Source organism: Onychostoma macrolepis, chromosome 05, assembly GCF_012432095.1.
Source record: "Onychostoma macrolepis isolate SWU-2019 chromosome 05, ASM1243209v1, whole genome shotgun sequence".
Classification (NCBI taxonomy): domain Eukaryota; kingdom Metazoa; phylum Chordata; class Actinopteri; order Cypriniformes; family Cyprinidae; genus Onychostoma; species Onychostoma macrolepis.
The window spans coordinates 230,741-253,215 of NC_081159.1; the positions used below are offsets into that span (position 1 = coordinate 230,741).

Sequence of the window (22,475 nt, forward strand, 5' to 3'; positions counted from 1 at the left end):
TGTTTGCAAAGATTTGCTTTTGAGATGTGTCATTTTGTGTGTGTGCAATTCTTGGATTTGTGTGTAAAGATTGGAAAAAAGAGGCAATGTTTTGGAAATGTGTGCAAGCAGCTAAAATAAACTGTGAGAGTTTTTCAGTGTCAAAAAAAAGACACGGCCTCTGGCGGCCGAAGCGAGTCATTACCGCAGATTCTCCAGCGCTGCTGTAATCCCTGATCACATGACCACACACACACACACACACACACACACACACGCACGCGCGCACGCTACCTTATGAGCCATGCGTGAACAATGCGCGCTCAGACCGGAGTGTTTCAGCAGCGCTGCGCGTTTGTGTTGCTGATGATGATTGATGATCTCTGTGATGTGTGTCTGCGTGTCGTTGTTTCGTCATGGTCTCTCAGAGGAAGGAGGAAGATGTGTTCACTGCTCACTTAAGTCTGTGAGGAGGAAATCTGGAGGATTTTAATGCCCTGTTTCTGTGTGTGTGTGTGTGTGTGTGTGTGTTTGATTAAAGTGAAAGCTGCGTGTGATCATGTGCGTGTGTGTGACATCTGACCGATTCTTCATCTCACTTCAACTTCAGCGTCAGTCTGTATTCGGAGTCGTGCTGTGGATTATATGATTTATGGACGCTTCATCTGTCATGGATTAAAAACACCGAGACTGAAGATGATTCGGATTTATTCCCGTGAGAAACTATAAAGCAGAAGATTGGCATACGCACATGTTTATCTGATCTCCGGATGTTCGGCAGGGACTCTGCGATTAATTATGATGTTCGGCTCTGATCGGCTTTAATCGGGATGTTCGGCTCTGATCGGCTTTAATCGGGATGTTCGGCTCTGATCGGCTTTAATCGGGATGTTCGGCTCTGATCGGCTTTAATCGGGATGTTCGGCTCTGATCGGCTTTAATCGGGATGTTCGGCTCCGGATGATTATGACTACAGCAGCGAACTTTGTGGCGAACGGAGCGAGTTTAGAAGACTGTCATTCCAACCTCTTCTCTCTGGTACAGACCCCTAAACTCATTCATTTCTCTAAAATGTTTAATGTGTGTCTCTACTGCATTTATCTGCTCCTGAGGTCAGGGGTTAGTGTTTGTAGTTCAAAGGTCACTCTTTGTCATTCTTTAACAGTGTTACTTGTGACACAACTCAAGACTGACAGGCAATCATGTGTATATACACCTTTCACCTTTATTTATACAGTGCTTTAACAATACAGATTGTGTCAAAGCAGTTTTGCAGTATTAAATATACAAATATTGTGTCATAATGCAAAAGGACAACAGTAAACACTCGGTTTTCAGCTAAAGTCATTTCATCATTGATTCAGTGATGTCATCGTCCAGCTCAGTTCAGTTCTAATAGTATCTATGCGATCAAGTTGACATTTAATAATATAATATCATTACAGATACAGCAGCTTTCACGTTTGTGTGTTAAACTAATGACAGATCATTGCTTGTGTCTATGTATAAAGTAATGTAACGTGGAAATTACTCATTTTCCTTCTTATTGATTCTTTTCAGGAAACTTTAAAATGTAAATGTTTAAAGATAATGATCATTCAGTACAGCGCTAGTGGCCTTACAAACCTATGGAACATTTCATCTGGTTGTAGTCTGCTAGTTTGATTATTGATTACTTTCAAATGAAGGCAGGAACCGTTATCTGAACATCACAAAAAGTTTTGGATGAAAATACAAGTGCTGTGCTCGGCCCATGGGTGTGTTTGTGTCGTGCTCGGCCTGGTGAGTTGTGCTGTTGGAGTCAATATTGAAACCAGTGCAGAGTCACACATTCCCACAAACACACTTTCACAGAAGACTGACATAAAACAGTGCGCATGGAAACTCTTGCCACCGATAGGAAAACAAGACAGCAATGCTTAAAAATCTCCAAAACATGTCCAGCTGCAGAGAGAGAGAGCAGAGGAATCTGTTTTCGTTTTAGGAAAGTATTGTGTGTGTGTGTGTGTGTGTGTGTGTGTGTGTGTGTGTGTGTGTGTGTGTGTGTGTTTCCTGAGTTCAAGCTTCAGCCCAGTTTCTGCTTCACTCACTGCAGTCGCCACTGAAAGTTTGAGTAAGAGGAACAGACACACCTCCTTCAGCACACGAACACACGCACGTTTGTTTTTCTGAAAAGTGGGGACTCTCCATAGGCGTAATGGTTGTTATACTGTACTTACTGTATGTGCTATTGTCCTACACCAACCCTACCCCTTACAGGAGACTGTCTGCTATTTCAGATTTTCAATACACTCCATTCTGTGTGATTTATAAGCGTTTTGAAAAGTAATGTCCTGAAAAGCACGCGCGCACACGGAGCAGTGGGCAGTCAATTATTTGCTGTTCGGTGCCTTGCTCAGGGGTCTCACCTCAGTCGTGGTACTGAAGGTGGAAGAGAGCGCTGGTATTCACTCCCCCCACGACAACTCCTGCCGGACCCGAGACTCGAACCCACAACCTTCGGGGTTACAAGTCTGACTCTCTATCCATTAGGCCACGACTGCCTCCTGCTGTAGTCTATAATAAGCTATTAGACTATACAAACATCAATGGTATAGTTCAGCCAAAAATGAAATGATGCTGTTGATGTACTCCTCCTCAGGCCATTCAAGATGTATGTGACTTTATGTCTTCAGTAGAACAGGGAAGTAGATTTTAGCTGAAACCGTGATTCTTGGTGATTCATATAATGCAAGTAAATGGGTACCGTCACTTTGAGAGTCAAAATAAGCAAATCAGGCAGCACTAAATTAATTCCCATGGCTCCTGATGATATATTGAGGTCTTATGAAGCGAAACAATTGAAACTGAACTATATTTGCAGCATTATTACCTGTAATCCAGAGCCTCAGGCAAACGGTCCGGAGTAATGTCCGGTTCACGAACAAATCGTTCTTTAGAACAACAAATCTTCATTTTTGCTGAACTATCCTTTAAATGCATTTCAGTGCATCTAAAACTTATATTTTTGTTGGATACGGCAGCTTTGAGCAGGATGTTTTCATCCAGTATGTGTCCAGATGAAGTCCTATGCTGGATCCACAAAAGGATTTCTAAATGCCAATCGCATTTATTGTTTTTATTGTGGCATTATAATTTCAGGGAGGGAAAAACTGCAGTGTTTCAGGAGCATCTGTGGATGTGTCTCGTGTTCCTGCTACAGTGTTTTTCATCCGTTTTCTGAGGATCGTTCATAAACACTCAACCGACCCGATGATCGAGGATGCAGTGCATCACTAGCACTATAGTGAACCATTAGCACTAATTAAGTGAATGACCTCCTAATGTGAGAAGCAGCTCTAGATGTTAATGTCTGCAGATGATCGGCTTCATTGAGCTTCGCTGCGTCTGCGGCTGATATTCGCGAGCGCTGGTGGTTTGAGTGTATAATATGTGAGCCCTGCAGTGCCAGCTGTGTGCTATTCTTAGCCTCTGGTGTTCCTGCGCCGAGACACACGAGGGAACAGCGCAGAAGAATTGGCAGAAACGCAGGCCGACGTGAAGGATGGCGACGCTCCTGCAGCCGTCTGCTTCAAGCTTATACTGATGTTATTCCCAGATTGTACTTCCAGCTTGAGGCCTTTTATTTAGTATTTTAATTAGTGATACACCGATCATGGCTGATTCAGAGTCAGATTTTATTTTAAATTTTTTTGTAATTAGGAAATTGGTTGATTTATTTATTGGCTATTTGCTTTATAACAAGCAAACTGGCCTTAAACAAAAATATCTGTAGGCATTTGAAATTAGAGGCAACCACTGCATTTTAATCACGATCCAAACAAAGCTGCTACACATGTTGCATGAGCAGTTGGTTTTGATTTGAATTAGATTGTATAATTTCAGGATTTAAAGCAAAAACAGAATGGTCTGACTTTGGCCTTTTTTTTTTTGCTACATAAGAGAAAGAAACAAAAACAGCAGGTCTGAATGAGACGCAAACTCACTCTCTGCCAGCAGGTGGCGCTTATGAACCAGCCACGGTATGGCGTTTCCTTGGTTACCGCTGTAAACAAAGCAGAGCTGCGCTTTATACGGAGATAAGAGAAGAAAACGCCATTATTGCAATCGGAACATTTTGTAATGTGATGCATTAATATAACCCCACACCCCCAATTCAGTATTTACATTTTCTTCATCTATTTCGACCGTCGTGAACAGTGAGCTTGTTCTCTGCCTGCTACAGTATTTTCTCCTCTTTGCGCCCGTCTTCAGCGTTCTCTGGCTTCTGTCCTGTGCATGATATATTTTTCTTTATGACTTTCCCAGTAGCTCCCAAAAATAACAGAAAAATTACAGTACAAAAAATACAGTACAAAGAATGGAGAAATGTAATGCATTTTTGTACTTATTTTACTGTTATTTTCAGGATCTACTGGGACAGTGATGAAGATCTACCAGTCGATTGCGATTGATGGGTTGGCGACCGCTGATCTAGAGACCCGAGTTCAGCCAATCACAGCACGTCTTTATCCAAGTGTCCAAAGCTGGACTTGATATGAAGATTAGTGTTGAAGTAGAAGAAGAAGCCACTGCGTGAGGCTCGTTGCATTGACTGCTACTGCAAACGATAAAGTGCAGCTGTAGTCCGGCGCTCTTATGTTGGATGTGCGTTCAAATCAGGTTGTGCTTTATGAATCAATGCCGCACCCATTGGCAAGCAAATAAGTGCTAGAAGAGAAAAGGTGATCTGCCGTGGCAGGTTGTGGCCTGTTCAGGGTGCAGCTTTGAGAGTTTGTTTGTGTCACTATCCAGCAACTTTCTGAACGTTAGATGAGCTTCCAGAGCTTCTCTTACGCCACATGCTGACTAGGGCTGTCAGTAACGATGATAATCTCTGGATATTTTTACTCGATATGAATGACTCGAACAGCAGAAATAAAGGCGGCAGCGGCAGTCATGTCTCTGTGTGAATGAATGACGCGGTTTCGTCTGATAAACAAACTCAAACTCACGTGACGCTCGTCTCAATATATGAGGACTTCATCTCCAGAGCTGCTCTGAGAGACACTTCAGCAAATTTACAGCATTTGCTTTGAGAAAAGCTTTGAAAGACCTTCATGATAAAACGTCAAAATAAAAGTCTGGTTTAACTTGAAGAAATTATGACAGAAATTTGTTACTGTTGTATACTAAAATATAATTCTCAAAGTAATAATAATATTTTAATATCATAAAACCAAGGTATTTTTTAATTCATTTATACAGTCATACAGTGCTGCTGTGCAATGTTTTGTTGTAAATTCATTGTTTTCATTTCATTACATTTAAAAGATTCATTCAGTTGTTAAAATTGTATTCATTTCATTAGGCAACATTTTTTATGATGAATTTGTATAGAGTCATAAAACACAGAATCCAGAAAAAATCTAATGGAAAACAGAATTCAGGGGAAAATAAAATAGATTTCATGTGGCCCTAAATTAAAAGGTTGCTATTCTGTGGAGTTCAATTGTGAACAAACAAATTATCTTTACCTTCATTCCCAAGGTCTAACGAACACGCAGAAAGCTTTTCCGTCCCCATTCATGGTAAACGAATATCGTGATAAATAATATTTGGCGATATCGCCCAGGCCTAATGCTGAGGGCAGATGATTTCTTCAATACTGAGTGCAGTGTAAATCACTTCGGATAAAAGTGTCTGGCAAACGTAAAGAGTACAAAGCCACATGTTTTGTTCTTTTCATTTTAAGTAATGATATACACGTATAAAGAGCGATGGATTTTGATTTCCCAGTGACTGACCAGACCGTCTGCCGAGCAAGGCTCTGATCTTCGGTCTGTTTGGGCAGATAGGTAGTTGTGAGTAGATAAAGGGGTGTATTAGCTGAAGATCTGAGCGGCTGATCTTTGAACGCTTCTCCATGAGCGAGACTCCGAAGGCCAGTCTGATCCGGCGGGATGATCCCGACTGTGTGGTGACAAATCGAGATTCCGTTCATGTTTCCCAGTGAAGATACGCCTGCGGAGCCCTGAGCCGGTGTGAATTACATGAGCGCAGTCAATAGAAAAGCCTGTGAACGCTGTAACCCTGGAGACAGAATCCTGAGAAGTTGCTGAAGTCCTGCAGATGTTGTATGTTGCCTAGCAACTGTTTTGACTTCCCTCTCGCTCCCGCTCCCGTCTCTCCGCGCCTGTCAGAGTTAATGAAGTCACACAGGAGACGAGCTGCTAAAGGAGGCTTTGGTTTATTTATCTGCCTGTTAATAATTCAGCGGTTTAGAAGCGAATCTGCCTCGTGGCCTTTGTTTGCTCCTCTCAGCTTTGTTCATTGTTCATAACATCATTTGAGCGCGTTTCCTTGACAGGTGAGAAGCTCTCGTCTGATTGGCAGGTCCATCCGTCACGTGTTCACTGAACTAACTAAACACCGCACATGTGTGTGTATGGACTCTGTGATCTGTAGGGCCAGGGTTAGAGTTATTTTTTCCCCAAATTCCGTTTTTTCCGTTTTAATTTTCCCTTTTTAATGGTTAAATTGAATTTTATTAATCAAAAATCATGCCTGACTAATTAAAATCATGAATCTTACATAATGTCACATCAGTTTATTAAAAGATTAATAAAAATGAAACCTATTTTTTTTTCTCACCATATGTTTTATTGTTACCAAATTCTGTTTTAGCATGTCTAATTATTTGAATGCATAAAAACAACTTGATTTATTCAAATTTATTCTTACAACAGCCTTATAAAATGTTTTCATTTTCCTCAGAAATTCTATTGTGCATATAAATTTTACTGGATATCAAATGAAGACGTAAAACAATTTCATTTATTTATCTTTTAATTATTGAAAATTATATCGACTTTATTTTTTTGGTAAACATTAAAATTAAAACATGGAAGAAATGTGTGATTATTCCTTAAAAAATAAAGTTTAGTAGTACTAGTAGTAGTACGTACATTCGATCAATAGTAATGTATTTCTGGCTCAATGTCTTCAAGTGAAACCAGACTTTTATTTTGACAGGTTGCTGTGAATTCCTTTATATTTCTGTATGTATATGATATGATGTTAGTTCCTCTGAAAAGAAATGCCCATGGTGTGAATCTCAGAGCAGTTCTGGAGATGTTGTTCATGTATTTATGTATCATCGTCATACACGCTTCAGTATGTGTGTAGTAAACAAAACACAGAGACACGCAGAACACCAGCGATTCATAATGAAATAGTCTTTTTGCTGCTTAATATTTACAGACACTAGTCCATATTGCGATTTGATTTAAGTGCAATGACCTACTTTTGATTCATTCATTCAAAATTTGACAAATCCCGTGAGATTCCGCGTTATACAGTAAATTCTGTTTTTATGACTGGATTCTGTGATTCTGTCCCGCATCGCAGAAATAATAGGGCCCTAGATCTGCCATTCAAATATACTAAATCTTTCTACAAGTGTATTTTCCTCACTGCACTGGCATATTTTTTAATGTTTTCAGTATAAACAAGTTAATAACGAGTGAAAAGACTGTCGCATTAAAGATTTATTCTCTAAAAACAGTTTTAGGATTTTATGCAGTGTTGCTTCTCAAATAAATGTTTCTTGTTTCAAGAATATCTAGATATTTGGTAGATACACAAATAAACATAAAATAAAAACTCATTTTTTCAGTTTACAGCAGTTTAATTTAGTATCATTGAGATACAATTTTTGTAATATATTAGATTAGTTTTATTTTTTAGTTTTAGCAATTCTGTTGTGATTTTGTCATTTTTATTAGTTATCGTTTTTTATGTCTATATAGTTTTTTATTATTATTTTTTTTATATTTTGGTACATCTAAACTAAATAAAAATGAGAAATATTTATTTTGGTTAGTCAACTTTTTTTCATTTTAGTTGTAGTTGACTGAAATAAGCCTGGTGCACATATCTCAGAAAGCAGTACAGAGCAGTCCTGCTCGTGATAATCTGCTTTACTCGTGAGCTCTTACTCTGATATCTTTCAGAGATCTGATAACCTGGAAAGGTTTTGTCAAATCCAGGGACTAGTGGATTAGTGCAAATGACTCTTTGTTATTGTCCTCTTGCATTATTGACAAACTATTTTCCCCGTTTGACGCTGTAAAGCTGCTTTGACACAATCAGCACAGTATGAAGCGCTATATAAATAAAGGTGACGTGACTTGACTAGTTCTTCCTCAGTGTCAAGGAGGTACCTTGTAAATTCACCTTCGTTTCCGAGTGAACTGATAAAAATAAACTTTTATTGCATCTTGGAAGTCAAACAGATTAGATCATTCTGAATGGTGAAAGTTTGCATCGGATGCTGAGTGAAGGCACCGTGGGGCGTCTGAGATTAAACAAACATCTAACAAATATAACCCACGAGCCCTCCTTTTGTAGAGATGTTTAGAGTCAATCCTGTTACATTGTGCAATCTTTATCTAGTCTCATGGGAATTTGCTTTTGGCTCCCACAGACAGAATAACACACACTTACAGCTTATTCAGAGCACATAATACACATAACACACACATCAGCAGTTGTTCAGTAAAACAGCTGACAGCGTAAGGAAGGATAAAGGAGTGTTTTTCATTGGTTTATGTGGTGTAAAGCAGGATTTCTTACATTGATTTACTCCACTGACAGTGATGTGTTTATGAATGGAGCGATAATAATGTGTGTTCATGACTATTTGGCTGATGTTCCTCAGTAAATGTGTGTTTCAGACCGTGGTGTTTGCAGTGAACATCTGACCCAGTTATGACCCAAAATCAAGAAACCGCGACTATTACTCTCCAGAGTTAATGACCGTATAAACAGGAGAATGACACAGATAATGCAGCGTTATCAGATTCATACAGAGCTGCCCTTTATTGTGTATCATTTACTTATCAAGCACTGCTCATTACAGTGTGATGTGACCCTGGAGCACAAAACCAGTCATAAGGGTCAATTTTTTTTAATTGAGATTTACACAACATCTGAAAGCTGAATAAATAATCTTTCCATTGATGTATGGTTTGTTAGGATACAACTATTTGAAAATCTGGAATCTGAGGGTGCAAAAAAATCTAAATATTGATAAAATCACCTTTAAAGTTGTTCAAATGAAGTTCTTAGCAATGCATATTACTAATCAAAAATGAAGTTTTGATATATTTACGGTAGGAAATGTACAAAATATCTTCATGGAACATGATCTTTACTTAATATCCTAATGATTTTGGCATAAAAGAAAAATGGATCATTTTGACCCATACAATGTATTGTTGGCTATTTCTACAAATATAGCTGTGCTGCTTATGACTGCTTCTGTGCTGCAGGGTCACATATTACGTTATGTGCAGCACCGATCCAGGGGTTGTAAACAAAGTGTTAGATCACATTTCTAGATGAAGGAGGTTGATTGTTTGATTAGATGACTCCAGTGTGGGTGATTGCTGATGGTCAGATGTTGTGTTCTGCGCAGGCCGAGCTGACGGGCATCAAGTGGCGCTGCTACAGCTCTGGCGGTCTGCCCTACGGGCCGCTGATCTCCGCTCCGGCGCAGGACGACCCGGTTCTGCACAGCTTCATGCAGTGCCTGCGCGCAAACCTGCTGTGTGTGTGGAGACGCAAGAGCAAACCCCACGCCAAAGAGCTCTGGATCTTCTGGTGGGGAGAAGAACCGAACCTGAGGGACATCATCCACCGCGAGCTGGAGGGTGAGATCGCAACACCTTAGCAACCACATAGCAACAGCTGCCATTTAACACCCTTTGCTGTGGCTTACTTTTAAAAAGAGTACTTATTATGCAAATAATATGCTGTAAATAATGCAGGATATTAAAAAGTACTATAATACAAAGCACTACACTGGAAAAAAATATTTTCTTAGTATTTTTGTCTTGTTTTCTAGTATAAATATCTAAACGTTTTTGAATCAAGATGCATTCACATAACAAGTAAGTAAAATGACTTGAGATATTAAGTCTGGTTTTCTAAAAAAATTATTAACATTTTGTTAGTTTTTACTTAAAATGTGCAAAAATATCTGCCAATGGGGTAAGAAAAATTATCTTAATTCAAAGGCTAAACAAGAATATTTTTCTTTCCCCACTGGCAGATATTTTTTCTTGTTTAAACATAACATATTTTTCTTATATATACGCACACATTATACAAATATATATATATATATATATATATATATATACATACATAATACATACAGTGGTGTGAAAATGTTTTTGCATATTTGTCACACTTGAATGATTCAGATCATCAAACAAATTTTAATATTACACAAAGATAGTCCGAGTAAATACAAAATATAGTTAATTCATTTATTAAGGCAAACCTGCCTGGCACTACGTGAAAAAGTAATTGTTCAGATCATTGTTCTGCTGCAGAACCCAAGTGTGCTTGAGCTTGATGATAGAGAGCAGAATTCATGGTTCCATCAATTATGGCGAGTCATCCAGGCCCTGAATCTGCAAAGCAGCCCCAGACCATCACACTACCACCACCATGTTTAACTGTTGGTATGATGTTCTTTTTATGAAATGCTGTGTTGGTTTTATGCCAGATGTAACGGGACACACACACAGAATATTTGCCCAAAAGTCTTGGGGATAATCAAGATATTTTTTGGCAAATGTGAGACGAGCCTTTGTGTTATTTTTGGTCAGCAGTGGCTTTTGCCCTGGAACTCTCCCATGATGCTGTTTTTGCCCAGTCTCTTTCTTATTGTTGAATCATGAACACTCACCTTAATTGAGGCGAGTGAGGCCTGCAGTTCTTTAGATGTTGTTCTGGGTTCTTTTATGACCTCCTGGATGAGTCGTCTTTGTGCTCTTGGAGTCATTTTTTGTTTTTTCCTTTAATAAATGAAATCATCATTTAAAGCAATTTGTATTGACTTGCATTATCTTTGTATAATGTTAAAATTAGTTTGATGATCTGAATCTTTTAAGTGTGACATATTTTAAAAAACAAACAAACAAACAAAAAAAAAAAACATGAAGGGGACAAAAACCTTTTCACAGCACTGTATATGTATGTGTGTATATATATATATATATATATGTCCATGTGAGTGTATTTATATATACATAACAAATATACACAGCACATACTCATATATTGTGTAAACAAAAACTTTTATTTTGGATGCAATAAATCACAATTAATCATTTGACAGCACTACTTCAAAGTAAAATGTAATAATTGTGTTAATAAACGTGAAAATGGGTTTGAATGGGTGCCGTGATGCTGCTGAGCTGGATTGTGAATGCAGTGTAGGAGCGGTTGTGTTGTGAGCGTCGTGTTGAGCGCTGAACACACCACTGTGACACACAAACTCCTCTTTAGCTGTTGCTTTCTCATCTTTTGTGTTACTCTTTCGCATCTGAGCCGTTCCCAAATATCATCTACTATTTTCACATTTTCTTCTCGGCAGAATCTACTCTGAAATGATTGCTTCAGCAGAATCATAAATCATCCTGTGCTGATGATTGATGGAGAAAATCTCTGGCTTTTATCACGCTGCGTTACATATGAAAGATCCGCGAGCGAGTGCTGCTGTGAGAACGGGGCGGTTTGAGAGCCACACCTGTCAGAAGGTGCTTGTCACAGATTTTAGTTTGAGTTATTATATTGTGACTGTGTTCACCCATAATCACTCATATAGCAGAATCATATGCATCATTTACACACACAGGAATATTGCGTCACTCGCTGAGATGTTTTGAACTGTCAAGGAGAATCTGACGTCTGCTGGATGTCCTGGTTTTTCTGATCATGACCGCAGTCCTTTCCTGTTTATGCCTCAGTGCATCTGAATGGAAGGAATGAATGAGTCGAGAGTTAAAGCGTCATCGTCTGAGTCATGACTGAGAAGGCACCGTAACACTGTTTGCTGGAGTGATTTCTCCGCACAGAAAAGCAGGCGACTCATGTTATTTCTTCAAACAGCAGAAACACTCACAGATCAGCTGATGAATATAGAGACGTGAGTGGCTTCTTCTCTGCTTATATGCTATTATAAAGCAGAGCAATGACCTCTGATAGACCATGGACTTGTATATTAGTAAAAAATGTCTTAATGTTGGATTTGTTTCAGCTTTTGTCTTCTCAAGATGTTAATTGATGGACATTACTTGTGATGTTTTTATCAGCTGTTTGGACTCTTAGAGGAAAGCTGTGTTTGCTTCTCTTCTACATCGAGTCAACACACCTTTGTAAGACACTGCCTGGACTGTTTTGGCATAAATGAACTGCAGTTTAACAACCAAACATTTCCACACAACTAAACACCAGTGCATTCTGACACCGAACTTAAAAACATCATAAAGAATGTCAGCGACAGACATTTCTAAACAAGCAACATAACTGATTTTATATCCCTATAATACAGTGCGTCATAACCTTTTTGATTTCATGGGTCTCTACTGTTCACAACAGTATTCAACTAATTAATTATCAGGAAAATAAACCTGCATATAATTTGAAGGATTAAAAATAATATATGGCTTACTCACAAGTTTTATCTTAGGAAGCATTTTAGAACTAAGCATATGAAAATGTATATTCATTATAAAATATCCATGGCATTTTTTAAAATGACAGTGGATTGTTAGTATTGTGTAATCAACACAAGAGTCTATGAACATAGTGAGACCTGGGGCCAGTTGCATAAACTAAAATAGCCTCTTTGTTAAGACAGTGTCTTAAGTACGAGTTTCACCAACTAGTAATTAGCCAAAAGGAAATCAGCCATTTTTGGATTCAACTTAGACTAATCTAAAAATAGGACCAGTCTTAAAGAGAAAAATTAGATGAGTAACTTGTAAGACTAGTCTAAACCTTTTATGCAACCGGCCCTGGAGCAGGAGTTTCTCACGTGCATGTTGTCATTGAGTCGATGTAGAGCCACTCTCAGGGCTGCAGCTTTATGACTTCAGTGAGGAGAACACAGGCTTCATGATGGGAACAGATTCTTCTTTCCGTAAATCAAAGCAGACTCCTGAATGAAGAGCTGCTGCTGATCAGAGTCGGTGCGGTTTGACTCCTGATGCATCCGTCTCTTCTGTTCACCGACACTCCTCTGCTCTTCATCAGCCTGCGGGCGTTTCTGACAGCACAGTCCAGTCATGATCCAGTGATCCAATGTGTGTGATTGTGAGGTTTTCCTGAGATGATCTGATGCGGGTGGATGTTGAGCAGAGAGAGAGACAGCTTGAGACATGTGAATGAGTTCTGGAGTTCTGTGAAAGCTGGAGGTTTGTGTGTCCGTTCACATGGAAACATCAGAAAGCTTTTTTACACACTTCACACGTGATTTTATTAATGAATGTGCTGTCAGACTGAATTCATGTGGTCATACAGCGCTAAAAGCAGTTATGATTCTTTCACTGAAGCCTAAATTACACAAACCAGCCCACATGAGCATTTACATGATCTTTTATTATGAAATTTTGTTGTACCGTATGTGATACTGCTGTCAGTAGAAGTGATGATAGACAGACAGAGATGGACGGACGGACAGACAGACGCATGGATGGACAGACAGACAGACGGATGGACGGACAGACAGACAGAAAAACAGACAGACGCATGGATGGACAGACAGACAGACGGATGGACGGACGGACAGACAGACGCATAGATGGACATACAGATGAGCGGATGGACAGACAGACAGACGGACGGACGGACAGACAGAAAAACAGACAGACGCATGGATGGACAGACAGACGGACGGACGGACAGACAGAAAAACAGACAGACGCATGGATGGACAGACAGAAAAACAGACAGACAGACAGACAGACGGATGGATGGACAGACAGAAAAACAGACAGACAGATGGATGGACATACAGATGAGCGGATGGATGGACAGACAGACAGACGGACGGGCGGACGGACAGACAGAAAAACAGACAGACAGAGCGGATGGATGGACATACAGATGAGCGGATGGACAGACAGACAGCGGATGGATGGACAGACAGACGGACAGACAGACAGACGATGGATGGACATACAGATGAGCGGATGGACAGACAGAGAGACGGACACATGGATGGATGGACAGAGACAGAGAGACAGACAGAGAGACGGATGGACGGACAGACAGAGAGACAGACGATGGATGGACATACAGATGAGCGGATGGACAGACAGACAGACGGATGGATGGACAGACAGAGACAGACAGACGGATGGACGGACAGACAGACAGATGCATGGATGGACATACAGATGAGCGGATGGACAGACAGACAGACAGACGGATGGATGGACAGACAGACAGATGCATGGATGGACATACAGATGAGCGGATGGACAGACAGAGAGACGGACGCATGGATGGACGGACAGAGAGACAGAGAGACAGACAGAGAGACGGATGGACGGACATACAGATGAGCGGATGGACAGACAGACGGACGGACGTATGGACAGACAGAAAAACAGACAGACAGACAGACAGACAGACGGATGGACGGACGGACAGACAGACGCATGGATGGACATACAGATGAGCGGATGGACAGACGGACGGACGGACGGACAGACAGAAAAACAGACAGACAGACGGATGGACGGACATACAGATGAGCGGATGGACAGACAGACGGACGGATGGACGGACGGACGGACAGACAGAAAAACAGACAGACAGACGCATGGATGGACATACAGATGAGCGGATGGACAGACAGAGAGACGGACACATGGATGGATGGACGGACAGAGAGACAGAGAGACAGACAGAGAGAGACGGATGGACGGACAGACAGAGAGACAGACGCATGGATGGACATACAGATGAGCGGATGGACAGACAGACAGACGGATGGGCGGACAGACAGACAGATGCATGGATGGACATACAGATGAGCGGATGGACAGACAGACAGACAGACGGATGGATGGACAGACAGACAGATGCATGGATGGACATACAGATGAGCGGATGGACAGACAGAGAGACGGACGCATGGATGGACGGACAGAGAGACAGAGAGACAGACAGAGACGGATGGATGGACGGACATACAGATGGCGGATGGACAGACAGACGGACGGGCGGACGGACAGACAGAAAAACAGACAGACAGACAGACAGACAGACGGATGGATGGACAGACAGACGATGGATGGACGGACGGACAGACAGACGGACGGACGGACAGACAGAAAAACAGACAGACAGACGGATGGACGGACATACAGATGAGCGGATGGACAGACAGACGGACGGACGGACAAGACAGACAGAAAAACAGACAGACAGACGGATGGATGGACATACAGATGAGCGGATGGATGGACAGACAGAAAAACAGACAGACAGAAAAACAGACAGACGCATGGATGGACAGACGGACGGGCGGACGGACAGACAGAAAAACAGACAGACAGACATGGATGGACAGACAGAAAAACAGACAGAAAAACAGACAGACAGACGGATGGATGGACAGACAGAAAAACAGACAGACAGATGGACAGACAGATGGACAGACAGGCGGATGGATGGACAGACAGACAGACGGACGGGCGGACGGACAGACAGAAAAACAGACAGACAGAGCGGATGGATGGACATACAGATGAGCGGATGGACAGACAGACAGCGGATGGATGGACAGACAGACGGACAGACAGACAGACGATGGATGGACATACAGATGAGCGGATGGACAGACAGAGAGACGGACACATGGATGGATGGACAGAGACAGAGAGACAGACGCATGGATGGACAGACAGACAGACGGATGGATGGACAGACAGAGACAGACAGACGGATGGACAGACAGACAGACGGATGGACAGACAGACAGACGCATGGATGGACATACAGATGAGCGGATGGACAGACAGACAGACAGACGGATGGATGGACGGACACAAATGAAAGACAGTGTCTGTCAGCGGCGGGTTAGTAAAAACCTGATGTTTTGCTCAAAAATAGTGTTTAGTAAATGGGTTAAACTGTTGGCATCAAGTTTCTTGTTCTCAGCTGCAAGATAATGTAGCAAAATGTTGCTATGGTTACCACTGTGCAATCATCAAGAAGCACACACACACACACACACTTGATCAGTGAGGTATTCAGACGCTGTGTGTGGTCTCTTCTGCTCAGTGTATTGATCAGACGGACTGGAGACTCGCTGGCATCGGCTGCAGGAGTCAATAGCAGCTTTGTGTGCAGCGGCGCCACCAGTGGCCAGACGGAGACCCAGTTCAGTCACTGCTCATTTGTGTTGAGCGGAGAGAGACACGTGTGAACTCACTCAGGATCTGAAGCGTGCGAGATCGTTCGTCAGTTGAAGGAATAACAGCTTGAATGATTGCTGCAGGTTCCAAACAAGCTTTGTATTTCAGGCCTAAAGTCTCTTACAGCACTAAATAAACTCATCGGAGCCCTCGTGCGCTTACAGTAACACGCTTTCAGTGAACGTACAGCGATCCAGAATCACTTACTGATCTCGTCTGTGTGGAGTTGCTGTATTTTGTGTCATGCTCATGTAAAGACACATAGTGATGCACCAAATCAAAAAAAAAAATGGGTTTAACTGAAATGGTTTTTAGGGCTGAAATCATTGATCAAAAATGATGCAAGAACAGCAATATGTAAAACTTCTTTGACTGAAATGTTGAGAGCAAAAAAGAACTTTCCTATGACAAATATAATTCATCAGCTGAGAATACAACACCCTGAACAACACGTTGGGTTCACTTAACCTCTAATGTAATTAGCTAAATTACAACCAATATTGGTTTCCAACTAAATAAAACTTTCAAATTTTGGTTTCAGTGTTTCTGTAAAATATGAAACACTGAAATTTCGGTGCGTGGTGTCAGACAGCAGAAAGAGAGCAGATGCACACAGAGGCGTAGCATTTTGAAGGGGCCCCTGAGGGCTGATCTTTTACATAATTAGAAATGTTAATATTAGTGTCTTTTTACACTGAATGTGAATTGCCCAACTTGTTGGCAGAGGCTATTTATACTAACTCCGGCCACCAGTGTCTGATGGGATAGAAAACATTACATAAGACACACGATTCGCAGTAGAAACAGAGGCGCGAGTCATAAGGCGATCAGTCGTAACTTTTGACGCGATCGAGCCGAGTTTGAATCCACCTTTTGCCAAACTTGTTCTTCTCCCTTTTCCCATCACATATCAGATCACAAAGGCTTTATATTCAATAAAAATGAAATAAATATTCAAAAAGTGTCAATTAAGTGCCTCACAGGCAGGTTTAGGGTTAGGTGTAGGGAGGGAGTGCTTTATTGTCCCTTTAAGACCGCATTAGTTTTATAATGTACTACAGTACTAAAGTGCAGATATCTGCCACTATTTACACTATTGCATATCTAACTAGCTACTATTTACACTTATTGCAAAGAAAATACTGTTTCTACATAGTGCAAATACAATCTATTGTATCACATGTAGCGTGTAGATCTCATCACGTGTGTGTGTGTGTGTGTGTGTGAGAGAGCTGCAGGTACAGACTGTCAGATCTTCATTCAATGCTGCTCGTCCGTCTGTCTGTCTGTCTCCATTCAAACCAGTACAGAGTGACAGACTGTGTGTGTGTGTGTGTGTGTGTGTGTGTGTGTGTGTGTGTGAGTGTGTTCTTTGGCTGTGTTGCCATGCTTACGAGGGAATTCTGCCAAGTAAGGAAATTTCATTCAGTCTGCTGTGAAGCATCAGCAGCGAAGGAGATGATGGAGAGCCGCTGGCGTCTGTTCTCCTGTCATTGAGCGTCTGCTGCATAGAGATTCTCCAAACCTCAGCTCAGTGCTTGAAGTTACTTTCAGCTAGAATGGCAGCACCACCTACTGGTCAGTCCGTCGCCTGCGGTCAGTGCTGCTTTCAGATAAACTGCTCTAAACATTCACGTCTCAAGCTCCACCGTGTTCCTTTCCACTGCTTTGAAAGCTTTCACATACTGTTTTTGCTTTTTCTTACTCATCCTTTGTTCCAGTTTGTCTCGTTTTCACACATGAGCAGATGCTTTTCAACACATTTCTCTAGAAATGCTGTAACATGCCAATGAAATTTCATTTAACACCTACTGGTTAAGATTTAGATCATCAAAAAAATGTTACTACAGCCTCAGAAAGCATTTGGACCCTTAAAGTGACAATTTTAAATGTACAAATGTCATTGTATCAAAACAAGTGCCATATATTTTAATGAAATATAGTACAAGCACACTTCGGAGAATAAAGTTTTCAAAATATGAAGCAATAGATATATTGAGACCAAAAGCCTTTGAAGAATTTTAAAAAAACTTTATTTCAAAATCTCAACAAAATAAATTTGAAATTGAAGAATTAACTAACTAACTAACTAAATAAATGGACTGCAACTGACCTTACAGAACTGGGCTAATAATACTTAACATCCCACTTATAAATGTTGCAGGGAAATACAATTTCATAAAAACTTCAATGGCCAGTTTGCATAAACAAGGCCTATTTAAAATTTTCAGAACAAAATCAAAAAATGTTTGGTCTAAAATTAATGAAATATAATGTAAAATTACAGTAAAGCAATACTTTATAATCATAAGTGGTGAGCTGCTGATTTGTCTGTAATTGTTCAGACACAAAAAGCGTGAGTTCTTAAACATTAAAAAAAAATCACTTTGAACAGCAAAAAAAAATTTTTTTTGAACTGAAATGTAGTTACCAATTATCCAATGGGCCTCTTTCCATCACAGGGTTAGTAAAATGTATAACTCTTCATATATTTGTGGTCATATCACAAATTTTGTTTAAGGTTGCCTAAAAACCTCCCCGCTCTCCCCTGTATCCACTCAGAATCAGTTCTAGACCAGCTGCTAAAATCATCTCCAGAGCATCTCAGAAAAGTGTTCAGTGAAGGGAAACATCCATTCATTTGTTAGCACAGGGGATCACAGTCAGGTGAGTTTAATCACTGCTGGAGCTGAACTCTGCAGGAATATGGGCCTCAAGGGCCAGAGCTGAGAACCCCTTCATTAGCAGATGCTGCTTTGATTTGGTGTTTAGTATCTGCCCTGTTTGGCTGTTTTTCAGCTGGACGTTTCCTCTTATTTTGTATGAATATGAGCATCTGACATGCCGTTCAGGGGCCTCAGGGGCCCTTCAGAACAGACATTGAGTGCGGCGGCAGCTGATGAGGCGTCTAAATGCTCGTGAGATGAGATGCGATGACAGATGAGCAACACACACGATAACATACCCTGTGTGTGCTCTCTGTCATTAGACATTGAGTCTAAGTGTGTGTGTGTGTGTGAGAGTGTGTGTGTGTGTGTGTGTGCAGATAGTGGTGATGAACTGCTGTGTTGTGGGATTGTTTTGCAGTGGTGGAGGAGGGATTGTGGGAATGTGGCCTGTCGTATGAGTGCCGGACACTGCTTTTCAAGGCCATTCACAATCTGCTAGAAAGGTACACATTCATACTGTACACATATATTCATACTGTACACATTCATACTGTACACATATATTCATACTGTACACATTCATACTGTACACATATATTCATACTGTGCACACATTCACACTATAAACATTCATACTGTACATGCTCATACTGTATGTTGTCACACTGTACACTTACATTCATATTATACACATATTCCTACTACTACTACTACTACTACTACACACACACATACATTATACACAATACTAGCTCCATTAATTTTCTCATAATGTCCATCATTTCTTCATCCTCTTGCTGGTTTTGCTCATAATGAAGTATTTGTGAGGAGATACAGTATACAGTACAGTATGTGCACACGTGTTTCTGTTTGTTGTTTAATTCATTGATGCATTGCTGTTCTTTTTCTTTATCAACCTGGAATGACTTGTTTTTGATTTACAGATGTTTGATGGATAAAGATTTTGTCCGCATTGGGAAGTGGTTTGTCAAACCTTACAGGATTGAGGAGAAACCCCTCAGCATCAGGTGAGCGTCTTCATCTGCAAGCCTTTCTGCACGATTGTGTTGCTGCCGCATAAAAACTCCAATCATCTCTGATTATGAATAACTCACAACAAACTCCTCAGAGGAGCCGCTTTCACAGCAGCAGACGCCACGCCAGATGAGTGGTTTAGTACACTTCAGCATACTTACTCCGGGAATAATACATTTTTAGAAAGAATACACTTGAATTTGATGTTTTTGGGCACAGTCTGTGAAAACAAATTTCCTCTTCTGAGGACAATAAAGAATAAATCTGAATCTAATACAACCGGGCTAATATGGTCATACTTCCTGGTTCTAGTAAGGACTCTAGCGGTGTTCTAGGTTATTACATGCAAATGTTTTAGGTCCGATAATTAACACCTCTGTTTTTCAGAAATTTAACAGTAAGAAATTACTCGTCATCCAGTTTTTTTATATCAGCTATGCATTCCGTAAATTTTTTTTAATTGGTATATAACTATAAATAGTTTTGCAAATTGGTATGCAGGGCCACAAAGAAATATAGAGCTGAGTATCATCAGCATAACAGTGAAAGCTAACACCTTGTTTCCTGATAATATCTCCCAAGGGTAACATGTAAAGCGTGAAAAGCAATGGTCCTAGTACTGAGCCTTGAGGTACTCCATACTGCACTTGTGATTGATATGATACCTCTTCATTCACTGCTACGAATTGATGATGGTCAGATAAGTACGATTTGAACCATGCCAGTGCATTTCCTCTAATGCCAACACAATTTTCTAGTCTATTTAAAAGAATGTTGTGGTCGATAGTGTCGAACGCAGCACTAAGATCCATTAGCACTAACAGAGAGATACAACCACGATCAGATGATAGAAGCAGGTCATTTGTAACTCTAATGAGAGCAGTCTCAGTACTATGATATGGTCTAAATCCCGACTGGAAATCCTCACAGATACAATTTTTCTCTAAGAAGGAACATAGTTGTGAGGATACTACCTTTTCTAGTATCTTTGACAGAAAAGGGAGATTCTGGATCGGTCTGTAATTAATTAATTCTTTGGGGTCAAGTTTTTTTTTTTTTTTTAAATTAGAGGATTAATAACAGCCAGTTTGAAGGTTTTGGGGACATATCCTAATGACAATGATGAATTAGTAATATTCAGAAGCGAATCTTCTGGAAGCACATGTTTTAGTAGCTTAGGTGAAATAGGGTCTAACATACATGTTGTTGGTTTAGATGATTTAAGTTTGTTTAAGATTAAGTTTATACAATTCTTCCTCTCCTATAGAAGAAAATGAGTGGAATTGTTCCTCAGGGGATCTATAGTGCGCTATCTGATGCAATACTGTAGCTGACGGCTGCATGGTTACAATTTTATCTCTAATAGTATCGATCTTGGAAGTGAAGTAGTTCATAAAATCATTACTACTGCTACCACTAATACTACCACTTAATTTCTAGCGATTATCGCTGATTTGATTGCACAGATACTATTTAAACTAAACTGAGCTAGACGATGACATCTCTGAATTCAATAATGAAATGCCTTTAACTGAAAATTGAACATTGAGTGTTTAATCTTATCATTATACATTACTGACACTCTATCCTCTAATTTGATACTGTTAAGTGCTTTGACACAATCTGTATTGTTAAAAGCGCTATATAAATAAAGGTGACTTGACTGCTGTTGGGAAATGTCTGCACCTGCTGATGTTATATATATATATATATTTTAATTTAGCCACTGTATTGAATAAATACTTGGGGTTGTGTTTGTTTTTTTCTAAAAGAAATAAGAGTAATCAGATCTAGCAGTTTTTAAAGGGGTCATATGATGATTTTTTAAAGATCATTATTTTGTGTGTTTGGTGTAACAGAATATGTTGAAATGCTTTAATGTTCAGAAAACACATAATTTTTCAAATACTGTACATTAATGTAGTTCCTCTATGCCACGTCTCTCTCAAATGCGTTGTTTTCTGCAAAGCCCCTCCTTCCGACAAGCACAGTCTGCTCTGATTGGCCAGCTGACACAGTGCATTGTGATTGGCTGAACACCACAAGCACGCGTCGGAAATGTAACGTTTCAGAAGCGGCAGATCGTCGTAGCAAAGACGGAATTTATCCTTTTTAGAAATAGCCGTTGTGCACAGCCAGCCTTGTACTCTCGTAGGTTCACAAAACGGTCGTCCATAAAATGCGTTGCACAAATTCGAACATTTGGGTTGTGCTGTTGTGTTGTAGACAAATATTAACCAATGATTCCTAATTGCATCTACTTTCGTTTTACTGAAACCACGCCTTCTTTCTTTGCGTGCATATTTGGGCTGCATTACGCAAATATTTCCACATCGTGGAAATCGTAATCGTGGCTGCATTACGCAAATATTTCCGTGTTTTAATGAGGCGTTTTAGCCCAGTCTGGATCAGCCTTCTCTTTTAGATAGAATAAATCCTTTTGTGGGAAACTTTGAGCTTTGTAACTGCAGATCGTATACATGCACAGCTACATAACACACTAAAGAAAAGTAAAACAAGAAATCGT

The 22,475-nt window shown here is 40.3% G+C and overlaps 1 protein-coding gene across 7 annotated transcripts in view; it reads left to right on the forward strand.

The window, feature by feature from the left end:
- Nucleotides 1-291: 291 nt before the first annotated feature.
- LOC131540893 (mediator of RNA polymerase II transcription subunit 13-like) overlaps nt 292-22,475 on the forward strand; it is a 59,875-nt gene continuing 37,691 nt past the window's right edge. For 5 of the 7 annotated variants that reach the window (XM_058776245.1, XM_058776246.1, XM_058776248.1 and 2 more), the window contains exons 1-4: nt 292-1,017; nt 9,440-9,674; nt 19,332-19,416; nt 19,858-19,941. In XM_058776245.1, the coding sequence (XP_058632228.1) occupies nt 940-1,017; nt 9,440-9,674; nt 19,332-19,416; nt 19,858-19,941 (482 nt within the window). In that variant the 5' untranslated portion in view covers nt 292-939. Of the gene's footprint in view, nt 1,018-9,439; nt 9,675-15,801; nt 15,906-15,943; nt 17,841-19,331; nt 19,417-19,857; nt 19,942-22,475 lie in introns of those variants that run through there. The other 2 variants (XM_058776251.1, XM_058776250.1) reach the window with 2 other exon arrangements.